The sequence below is a fragment of the Nerophis ophidion genome, linkage group LG07 (assembly GCF_033978795.1).
Source record: "Nerophis ophidion isolate RoL-2023_Sa linkage group LG07, RoL_Noph_v1.0, whole genome shotgun sequence".
Lineage (NCBI taxonomy): Eukaryota > Metazoa > Chordata > Actinopteri > Syngnathiformes > Syngnathidae > Nerophis > Nerophis ophidion.
In genome coordinates, this window is record NC_084617.1 from 11,986,017 (window position 1) to 11,998,516 (window position 12,500).

The 12,500-nt window shown below is 36.3% G+C and overlaps 1 protein-coding gene across 1 annotated transcript; it reads right to left on the bottom strand.

The window, feature by feature from the left end:
• Window positions 1-5,511: 5,511 nt before the first annotated feature.
• Window positions 5,512-12,441, bottom strand: fzd2 (frizzled class receptor 2). Its single transcript, XM_061905349.1, has one exon. The coding sequence runs from the start codon at window positions 12,240-12,242 to the stop codon at window positions 10,623-10,625; it is 1,620 nt and encodes a 539-aa protein (XP_061761333.1). The 5' UTR covers window positions 12,243-12,441; the 3' UTR covers window positions 5,512-10,622.
• Window positions 12,442-12,500: the final 59 nt, after the last annotated feature.

Sequence of the window (12,500 nt, forward strand, 5' to 3'; positions counted from 1 at the left end):
TGACCATACGTCATCATTTTAGCTTTATTGTACACATTTTTATAGACTTCTACTAGTCATAAAAACCTTTAAGAAGTTTGAAATAGTACTTAAATTGTTGTTTGTAAGGTTAAAAATCATCCCAGAGGCCTTGGACCACAATTTTCTGGAAATATATATCCCTGTTTGACTTTTTCTTTGTGTTTTCTTTTGATGCCAACATGAAAAATAACCATCGAACAGGAAACCTGTACAGTGTTAAATAGAAAAGGACGTGATGCCGCAATATTTGTACAAAATTTATAACATACAAACCGATTTTGCAATGCAGATGCTAATATAAATAGCATGTAGCTCATACGACCATGGCTAACTACTACTAACAAGGCTAACTACTCAGAAAAGTACTTTTGCTTGATTTTAGTTTTGTTGTACAGTAGTCACCACATTTTTATGGATTTCTACTAGTCGTACAAACTTTAGGAAGTTTAAATTACTTAAAACATTGTTTATAACGTTAAAAATCATCCCAGAGGCATTGGACCACAATTTTCTCGAAATATATATCCCTGTTTGACTTTTTCTTTGTATTTTTTTTATGCCAACACGAAAAATAACCATCGAACAGGAAACCTGTAATGTGTTACATAGGAAAAGACCTGGTGCCGCAATATTTGTACAAATTAATAACACATAAACTGATTTTATGCAGATTTTAACATAAATAGCATGTAGCTCATACGACCATGGCTAACTACTACTAACAAGGCTAATTTCTCAGAAATGTAAGTAATTTTTCTTGATTTTAGTGTTATTGTACAGTGGTCAACACATTTTTATGGACTTCTACTAGTCGTACAACCTTTAAGATGTTGAAAATAGTACTTAAAACATTGTTTATAGGGTTAAAAATCATCCCAGAGGCCTTGGACCACAATCTTCTGGGAATATATATCCCTGAATTACTTTTTCTTTGATGCCAACACGTAAAATAACCATCGAACAGGAAACCTGTACCGAGATACATAGGAAAGGACCTGGTGCCATAATATTTGTAAAAAAAATATATAAAATACAAACTGATTTTACAATGCAGAAGCTAACATAAATAGCATGTAGCTCAAACGACCATTGCTAACTACTACCAACAAGGCTAACTACTCAGAAATGTGAGTACTTTTACTTGATTTTAGTTTTATTGTACAGTGGTCAACACATTTTTATGGACTTCTATTAGTCGTACAACCTTTAAGAAGTTTAAAATAGTACTTAAAACATTGTTTATAAGGATACAAATGATCTAAGAGGCCTTAAACCACAATTTTCTGGAAATATATATCCCTGTTTGATTTTTTCTTTGTATTTTCTTTTGATCCCAACACGAAAAATAACCATCGAACAGGAAACCTGTACAGTGTTACATAGAAAAGGACGTGATGCCGCAATATTTGTAAAAAATTAATAACATACAAACCGATTTTACAATGCAGATGCTAACATAAATAGCAGGTAGCTCAAACGACCATGGCTAACTACTACGAACAAGGCTAACTACTCAGAAATGTGAGTACTTTTACTTGATTTTAGTTTTATTATACAGTGGTCAACACATTTTTATGGACTTTCATTAGTCGTACAACCTTTAAGAAGTTTAAAATAGTACTTAAAACATTGTTTATATCGTTAATAATTATCTCAGAGGCCTTTCGACCACAATTTTATGGAAATATACATCCTAAATGACTTTTTCTTTGACGCCAACACTAAAAAATAACCATCGAACAGGAAACCTGTACAGTGTTACATAGAAAATGACGTGATGCCGCAATATTTGTAAAAAATTAATAACATACAAACCGATTTTACAATGCAGATGCTAACATAAATAGCAGGTAGCTCATACGACCATGGCTAACTACTACTAAAAAGGCTAACTACTCAGAAATGTAAGTACTTTTACTTGATTTTAGTTTTGTTGTACAGTAGTCACCACATTTGTATGGACTTCTACTAGTCGTACAACCTTTAGGAAGTTTAAAATAGTACTTAAAACATTGTTTATAGGGTTAAAAATCATCCCAGAGGCCTTGGACCACAATCTTCTGGGAATATATATCCCTGAATAACTTTTTCTTTGATGCCAACACGTAAAATAACCATCGAACAGGAAACCTGTACTGAGATACATAGGAAAGGACCAGGTGCCATAATATTTGTAAAAAAATATATAAAATACAAACTGATTTTACAATGCAGAAGCTAACATAAATAGCATTTAGCTCAAACGTCCATGGCTAACTACTACCAACAAGGCTAACTACTCAGAAATGTGAGTACTTTTACTTGATTTTAGTTTTATTGTACAGTGGTCAACACATTTTTATGGACTTCTATTAGTCGTACAACCTTTAAGAAGTTTAAAATAGTACTTAAAACATTGTTTATAAGGTTACAAATGATCTAAGAGGCCTTAAACCACAATTTTCTGGAAATAAATATCCCTGTTTGATTTTTTTCTTTGTATTTTCTTTTGATCCCAACACGAAAAATAACCATCTAACAGGAAACCTGTACAGTGTTACATAGAAAAGGACGTGATGCCGCAATATTTGTAAAAAATTAATAACATACAAACCGATTTTACAATGCAGATGCTAACACAAATAGCAGCTAGCTCATATGACCATGGCTAACTACTACTAAAAAGGCTAACTACTCAGAAATGTGAGTACTTGATTTTAGTTTTGTTGTACAGTAGTCACCACATTTTTATAGACTTTTACTAGTCATACAACCTTAAGGAAGTTTAAAATAGTACTTAAAACATTGTTTATATTGTTAATAATTATCTCAGAGGCCTTGGACCGCAATTTTATGGAAATATCTATCCCTGAATGACTTTTTTTTTGACGCCAGCACAAAAAATAACCATCGAACAGGAAACCTGAACTGTGTTACATAGAAAGGACCAAATGCCGAAATATTTGTACAAATTAATAACACACAAACTGATTTTACAATGCAGATGCTAACATAAATAGCATGTAGCTTTAACGATCATCGCTAACTACTTATAACAAGGCTAACTACTCAGAAACGTAAGCACTTTTACTAGATTTTAGCTTTATTATATAGTGGTCAACACATTTTTATCGACTTTTACTTGTCATACAACCTTTAGGAAGTTTAAAATTGTACTTAAAACAATGTTTATATCGTTAGTAATTATCTCAGAGGCCCTGGACCGCAATTTTATGGAAATATATATCCCTGAATGACTTTTTCTTTGACGCCAGCACAAAAAATAACCATCGAACAGGAAACCTGAACTGTTACATAGAAAGGACCAGATGCCGAAATATTTGTACTAACTGATTTTACAATGCAGATGCTAACATAAATAGCATGTAGCTCAAACGATCATGGCTAACTACTCCGAAATCTTTACTAGATTTTAGCTTTATTGTATAGTGGTCAACACATTTTTATAGACTTTTACTAGTCATACAACCTTTAAGAAGTTTAAAATAGTACTTAAAACAATGTTTATATCGTTAGTAATTATCTCAGAGGCCTTGGACCGCAATTTTATGGAAATATATATCCCTGAATGACTTTTTTTTTTACGCCAGCACAAAAAATAACCATCCAACAGGAAACCTGAACTGTGTTACATAGAAAGGACCAGATGCCAAAATATTTGAACAAATTAATAACACACAAACTGATTTTACATTGCAGATGCTAACATAAATAGCATGTAGCTCAAACGATCATGGCTAACTACTACTACTAAGACTAACTACTCAGAAACGTAAGCACTTTTACTAGATTTTAGCTTTATTGTATAGTGGTCAACACATTTTTATCGACTTTTACTAGTCGTACAACCTTTAAGAAGTTTAAAATAGTACTTAAAACATTGTTTATAAGGATAAAAACTATCTAAGAGGCCTTAAACCACAATTTTCTGGAAATATATATCCCAGTTTGATTTTTTCTTTGTATTTTCTTTTGATGCCAACACGAAAAATAACCATCGAACAGGAAACCTGTACAGTGTTACATAGAAAAGGACGTGATGCCGCAATATTTGTAAAAAATTAATAACATACAAACCGATTTTACAATGCAGATGCTAACATAAATAGCAGGTAGCTCATACGACCATGGCTAACTACTACTAAAAAGGCTAACTACTCAGAAATGTAAGTACTTTTACTTGATTTTAGTTTTGTTGTACAGTAGTTACCACATTTTTATGGACTTCTACTAGTCATTCAACCTTTAGGAAGTTTAAAATAGTACTTAAAACAATGTTTATATCGTTAGTAATTATGTCAGAGGCCTTGGACCGCAATTTTATGGAAATATATATCCCTGAATGACTTTTTTTATGACGCCAGCACAAAAAATAACCATCGAACAGGAAACCTGAACTGTGTTACATAGAAAGGACTAGATGCCGAAATATTTGTACAAATTATTAACACACGAACTGATTTTACAATGCATATGCTAACATATATAGCATGTAGCTCAAACGATCATGGCTAACTACTACTAACAAGGCTAACTACTCAGAAACGTACCGGTAAGCACTTTTACTCGATTTTAGCTTTATTGTATAGTGGTCAACACATTTTTATAGACTTTTACTAGTCATGCAACCTTTAAGAAGTTTAGAATAGTACTTAAAACAATGTTTATATCATTAGTAATTATGTCAGAGGCCTTGGACCGCAATTTTATGGAAATATATATCCCTGAATGACTTTTTTTATGACGCCAGCACAAAAAATAACCATCGAACAGGAAACCTGTACTGTGTTACATAGAAAGGACCAGATGCCGAAATATTTGGACAAATTAATAACATAAACTGGATTTACAATGCAGATGCTAACATAAGTAGCATGTAGCTCAAACGATCATGGCTAACTACTACTAATGAGGCTAACTACTCAGAAACGTAAGCACTTTTATTAGATTTTAGCTTTATTGTATAGTGGTCAACACATTTTTATAGACTTTTACTAGTCATACAACCTTTAAGAAGTTTAAAATAGTACTTAAAACAATGTTTATATCGTTAGTAATTATGTCAGAGGCCTTGGACCGCAATTTTATGGAAATATATATCCCTGAATGACTTTTTTTATGACGCCAACACAAAAAATAACCATCGAACAGGAAACCTGAACTGTGTTACATAGAAAGGACTAGATGCCGAAATATTTGTACAAATTAATAACAAACTAATTTTACAATGCAGATGCTAACATAAATAGCATGTAGCTCAAACGATCATGGCTAACTACTACTAACAAGGCTAACTACTCATGTCAATGTCAATACTTTTACTAGATTATGGTTTGATTTCACAGTTGTTTAACTTTTTGGGAAATAAAAGTTTGAAGATGGTGACAGTTTGACCCGGGAAAAGAGAAATGTGCTTTTAAAAGTCAAAACCATCTTAAGCAGAATGGACCCACAGTTTTAAAATTCCTGGTTAAAAGACAAGACGGCCGCTTTTTGGTACTATTTGACTGGATTTAATGATAAGAACACACATGGGAGAACATACGGTAGATGAACCATGCAGTTTCGTGATATATCCCACAACAATTGCACTTAAAATAGTGCACTTAATGTAAAATAACAATCCAGAAAGATGGCCGACGTCGCTAAGCAGCCATTATAATGTTAACAGAAGAAATCCCCCGAAATTTTGCGTTTTTCAAACATGGCGACAACTGTGTTGTTTCAAGTGTTCATACGCAACAATTGTGTCCATGAATAATAGCATAGTTTTGGACCGGGGCGATTATTTAGAGCAGGGGTGTCCATTTTGATATTTTTTTCATTTTTAAAACCATTAGTTTTCCCGTTAATTTTTGGTGAACGTTAAAACGTCCCGGGGACCCAAAATGGTATCAATCAATAAAGTCTTCAAAATAAGTCAATATTTGTTTACTTTCAACACTTAAATATCTATAGATCAACTTCAAACATATCCAAAATGTTTTGGTTTTTTTTAACATCCCAAGGAAAACCTTGTTTTTTGGGGCAAAATTTTCTCCAAAACAAATTTCGAAATGGAATATTTGAAGTGAAATAAGTGGAGTCTTATATAACTGTATTGTGTTTTTTTTAAAAACAGTTAAAAAAAAAATCGGACTTAAAGCGTTAAAAATGTCTATTTCAATCATTTTACTTTTAATGCTTGAATCTCGAGATTGGTGATTCTCAAACTGTGCTCCGCCTAGTGGTACACCAAAAAAAATCACTTGCATAAAGTACAGTGTTTTATTTTCCTATATTCAAACACAGTGTTACTGTTCAAACTGTGTGTAGTAGCCAAATAGTTTAAAAAAAAAACTGTGCCTTGTTTTTACTGAATACTTAAGCGTACTACGCTACTATATATTTTAATGTTGGTCATTATAGTGGTACTTAGAGCCGAATATTTTTTGAGGTAGTGGAAAAAAAAGTTTGAGAATCACTGCTAATTTTTACTTTCAGATATGTCCGTGTTTTTTAAATTACGTTATATATAGTTTTCATTTTTAAAACTATTAGGTCTCCCATTAATTTTGGTGAATGTTAAAAGGTCCCGGGGACCCAAAAGGGTCTCAGTCAATAAAGTCTTCAAAATAATTCAATATTTGTACACTTTCAACACTTAAATATCTATAGATCAACTTCAAACATATCCAAAAAGTATTGTTTTTGTTAACATCCCGAGGAAAAACTTGTTTTTTAGGGCAAAATTTTCTCTGAAACAAATTTCAAAATGGAATATTTGAAGTGAAATAAGTGGAGTCTTGAATAGGTAAATAATTATATAACTGTATTTTTTTTAAAAAAACAGTTAAAAAAAGAAAAAATCGGACTAAAAGCGTTAAAAATGTCTATTTCAATATTTGTACTTTTAATGCTTGAATCTCGAGATTGGTGATTCTCAAACTGTGGTATATCAAAAAATCACTTGCTAAAAGTACAGTGTTTTATTTTCCTATTTTCAAACACAGTGTTACTGTTCAAACTGTGTGTAATAGCCAAATAGTAAAAAAAAATTTAAAAATCATGTGCCTTGTTTTTGATGAATATTTAAGCCTACTACGCTACTATATTTGAATGTTGGTCATTATAGTGGTACTTAGAGCCGAATGTTTTTTGAGGTAGTGGAAAAAAAAGTTTGAGAATCACTGCTAATGTTTACTTTCAGATCTGTCCGTGTTTTTTAAATTACGTTATATATAGTTTTCATTTTTAAAACTATTAGGTCTCCCGTTAATTTTGGTGAATGTTAAAAGGTCCCGGGGACCCAAAAGGGTCTCAGTCAATAAAGTCTTCAAAATAAGTCAATATTTGTACACTTTCAACACTTAAATATCTATAGATCAACTTCAAACATATCCAAAAGGTTTTGTTTTTGTTAACATCCCGAGGAAAACTTTGTTTTTTAGGGCAAATTTTTCTCCAAAACAAATAAGTGGAGTCTTGAATAGGTAAATAATTATATAACTGTATTGTGTGTTTTTTTAAACAGACATTTTTTGTAAAATCAGACTAAAAGCATTAAAAATAAGTCAATTTTTACTTTTAATGCTTGAATCTCGAGATCAGTGATTCTCAAAATGTGCTCCGCCTAGTGGTATGCCAAAGAATCACTTGCTTAAAGTACAGTGTTTTATATTTTGATATTCAAACACAGTGTTACTGTTCAAACTGTGTGTAATAGCCAAATAGTAAAAAAAATAAAAAAAAATCATGTGCCTTGCTTTTGATGAATATTTAAGCCTACTACGCTACTTTATTAGAATATTGGTCATTATAGTGGTACTTAGAGTCGGGTGTTCTTTGAGGTAGTGGAAAAAAAGTTTGAGAACCACTGCTAATGATTACTTTCAGATGTATTCGTATTTTTGTAAATCACGTTATATATATTATATATATTGTTCATTTTCAAAACCATTAGGTCTCCCGTTAATTTTGATGAACGTTAAAAGGTCCTGGGGACCCAAAAGGGTCTCAGTCAAGAAAGTCTTCAAATTAAGTCATATGTTAATATTTGTTTACTTTCAACACTTAAATATCTTTCGTTTAACTAGTAAGTTGTTTTTTTTTTACGTCCCAGGGAAAACCCTGTTTTTTTACGGCAAAATTTTCCCCAAAACAAATTTCAAAATGAAATATTTGAGGTGAAGTGGAGCCTTGAATAGGTAAATAATTATGTAACATTGCTTTTGATTCGTTAGGTTTTAACAAAAACAGTTTTAACAAAAATCTGACTAAAAGCGTTAAAAACAAGTCTATTTCAATATATACATTTTTAACTTTTTTAATGCTTGAATCTCTAGATCGGTGATTCTCAAACCGTGCTCATCTAGTAGTACGCCAAAGAATGACTTGCTTAAAGTACAGTGTTTTACATTTCTGTATTCAAACACAGTGTTACTGTGTGTAATAGCCAAAGAGCTAAAAAAATAAATAATGTGCCTTGTTTTTAATGAATACTTAGGCCTACTACGCTACTATGTTTGAATGTTGGTCATTATAGTGGTACTTAGAGCCGGGTGTTTTTTGAGGTAGTGGATACAAGTTGGAGAACCACTGCTAAAGATTACATTCAGATACAATCTGGGTTTTTTAATAACTTTTTTTGTTTAAAGTAAAAAAAAAACAACTGCATTATTAGTGGCAATATTATAACATTTTATTGCTATATAACACCAGATTGCTCTTTTAACTGTTTATATTTTTTGTATTAATATTTTTAAAATGTGACACCGTTTAAAAAAAATAGCTTCCGGCCATAAATAGCCTCCGGGCCGCACTTTGGACACCCCCGCTGTCGTGGACGCGGGTGAACACGCCACGTTCAATGTCCATCTGACACGGCGGCGCTGGAAGAAACTTCCTGTCTTCCTCGCTTTCGAAATACTAAACGGTGCATGTCGTGGTATTCGGGGGGTGGCGGAGGGGAGGATAAACAAAAAAGATGTGAAGTAGAATGAATACATGTATGAGATCGGGTGAATACGCATGAAAACCCATATTTACACGCAATGGTTCGTTAGTGAAGTACACACGACTATTTAGTAGCTTCATTATAAATCAGGGGTCACCAACCTTTTTGAAACCAAGAGCTACTTCTTGGGTACTGATTAATGCGAAGGGCTACCAGTTTGATACACACTTAGATAAATTGCCAGAAATAGCCAATTTGCTCAATTTACCTTTAATAAATAAATCTATATACTGTATATATATATAAAAATGGGTATTTCTGTTTGTCATTCCGTCGTACATTTTTTTTCCTTTTGCGGAAGGTTTTTTGTAGAGAATAAATGATAAAAAAAGGGGAGAAAACACGAAAAAAATAAAAATTAAATTTTGAAACATAGTTTATCTTCAATTTTGACTCTTTAAAATTCAAAATTCAACCGAAAAAAATGGAGAAAAACTAGCTAACTTGAATCTTTTTGAAAAAAAAAGAAAAAAAAAGAATATATGGAACATCATTAGTAATTTTTCCTGGTTAAGATTAATTTTAGAATTTTGATGACATGTTTTAAATAGGTTAAAATCCAATCTGCACTTTGTTAGAATATATAACAAATTGGACCAAGCTATATTTCTAACAAAGACAAATCATTAATTCTTCTGGATTTTACAGAACTAAATTTTAAAAGACATTCAAAAGACTTTGAAATAACATTTACATTTGATTCTACAGATCTTCTAGATTTACCAGATTTTTTTTAAATATTAATCATAATAAGTTTGAAGAAATATTTTGCAAATATTCTTTGTCGAAAAAACAGAAGCTAAAACGAAGAATTAAATTAAAATGTATTTATTATTCTTTACAATGAAAATAAAAAAAATACTTGAACATTGATTGAAATTGTCAGGAAAGAAGAGGAAGGAATTTAAAAAGGTAAAAATGTTATGTGTTTAAACATCGTAAAATCATTTTTAAGGTTGTAGGTTTTCTCTAAAATTTCTGTCTGAAAGTTATAAGAAGCAAAGTAAAAAAATAAATCAATTTATTTAAACAAGTGAAGACCAAGTCTTTCAAATATTTTCTTGGATTTTCAAATTCTATGAGTTTTGTCTCTCTTAGAGTTAAAAAATGTCAAGCAAAGCGAGACCAGCTTGCTAGTGAGTAAATACAATTTAAAAAATAGAGGCAGCTCACGGGTAAGTGCTGCTATTTGAGCTATTTTTAGAACAGGCCAGCGGGCGACTCATCTGGTCCTTACGGGCTACCTGGTGCCCGCGGGCACTGGGTTGGTGACCCCTGTAATAAAGTGACTACAAGTCATTTTGCTGACAGACTGTAAAAAAAAAAAAAAAATCTACTTGGGTTTTGTCGCAGTGCAAATGTGAAGCAGGTATTTTTTTAAATACAAATATATAGATTTTTGTAGTTTTTTTTACAAATATTATTTACAGATTATTTACACGTGAAATGCTAAAGGAGGAAGAGGAGTTGGAGGTGAGCATTTTCAGCACGCGGCCATGTTTTTTTTTGTTCAGTCGGACCGACCCGCTTAATCCAAGCTCGCCCGTTTGCTCAAACCCAAACGTCACGCCGAAAAAAAACATCCACGCGTGAGAAAAGCGCGGCCTTACACGGTGGTCTCGCCGTGTTTGCCGTTTGTTAGTCTGGTGTAGAACTTGTGCCAGGAGTGCAGCGTCTTGCCGGACCAGATCCAGAAGCCGGACGTGATGCCCACGATGAGCGTCATGAGGTACTTGATCATGTAGACGGTGAAGTCCGGGGTCATGCGGGGCCCCGCCTGCGCCGGGCACGGCACGGCCAGGCTCCGGCAGCTGTGGCCCACCCAGCTGCGCTCCCAGTGCGGGCGGAAGGCCTGCTCGTAGAAGAAGCAGGCGATGACGATGGTGGCGGGCACGGTGTAGAGCACGCTGAAGACGCCGATGCGCACCATGAGGCGCTCCAGCTTCTCCGTCTTGGTGCCGTCGTGCTTCATGATGGTGCGGATCCGGAAGAGCGACACGAAGCCCGCCAGGAGGAAGGAGGTGCCGATGAAGAGGTAGATGAAAAGCGGCGCCAGCACGAAGCCTCGCAGGGGGTCCAGGTTGCTGAGGCTGACGAAGCAGACGCCGCTCAGCACGTCGCCCTCGATCTGCCCGATGGCCAGGACGCTGATGGTCTTGACGGCCGGCACCGCCCACGCCGCCAGGTGGAAGTACTGCGAGTTGGCCTCGATGGCCTCGTGGCCCCACTTCATGCCCGCCGCCAGGAACCAGGTGAGGGACAGGATGACCCACCAGATGGAGCTGGCCATGCTGAAGAAGTAGAGCATCATGAAGAGGATGGTGCAGCCTTCCTTCTTGGTGCCTTGCACGATGGTCTTGTAGCCGTCCGGGTCGAAGGCCTCGTTGCAGACCACTTTGTCGCCCAGGAAGAAGCCGGCGATGTAGGCCACCGACACCATGGTGTAGCAGCCCGACAGGAAGATGATGGGCCTCTCCGGGTAGCGGAAGCGCTGCATGTCCACCAGGTAGGTGGTGACGGTGAACAAGGTGGAGGCGCAGCAAAGCACCGACCAGACCAGGATCCAAATGCGGGAGAAGTGGATCTCCTTGTCGGTGAAGAACATGTAGCCGCCGCCCCGGGCCGGCTCGCAGGGAGCCGCGCAGTCCTTCTCGTCCAGGAACACGTAGTTCAAATACGGCGGGACCTTAAGGACGTTGGGGCACCGGAACGACCGGTCGTGGACCACGGACACGTCCTGCGTGCCCGGCACGGGTAGAGGCGGCACGGTGGCGGCGGACGACTTGTTCTGCCCCACGCACATCTGACTGCCCCCGTGCACCGGGAAGTTCTCGCAGCGCAGACGGTCCGGCCACTGGAAGCCGAACTTGTTCATGAGGGCCTCGCAGCCCTGCTTGGCCTGCTCGCAGATGGACCTGCACGGGGGGATGGCCTTCTCCATGACGGTGCAGACGGGGGCGTACATGGAGCACAGGAAGAACTTCAACTCAGGGGAGCATTGCACCTTGACCAGGGGGTAGAACTGGTGCACCTCCAGCCCGGCGTCCTCCTGGTTGTAGTGGCCCACCAAGTTGGGCATGATGGTCTGGTTGTAGGCGATGTCCGTGCAGAGGGGAATGGAGATGGGTTGACATAGACCGTGTTCTGGGACGACTATGCCGTTGTCCCCTTGGTACTGGGCTGGAAGCAGCACAGGGAACAGGAGAAGAACCGAGCAGAAAAACATCTCGCCAACTTTACACACCTCAGTCCAGGGGAATTCACGTACAAGCACGCCTCATTAAGAAAGCCTTTTAGGGAATAAAACACATTAAAAATGAGCAAAAGTCCAATGGTGGACACCCGAGCGTCGTCCTCTTTGTGTCCGCTCCTCGCTTCAAACTTTTTGTCGTCTCCAAAACTCTTTATTCGTCTTCGCTCCCGTCAACGAGAAGCGACGCATCCGGTTAGCACTTTCACAATAAAACCCTAAACCGCGCTGCGA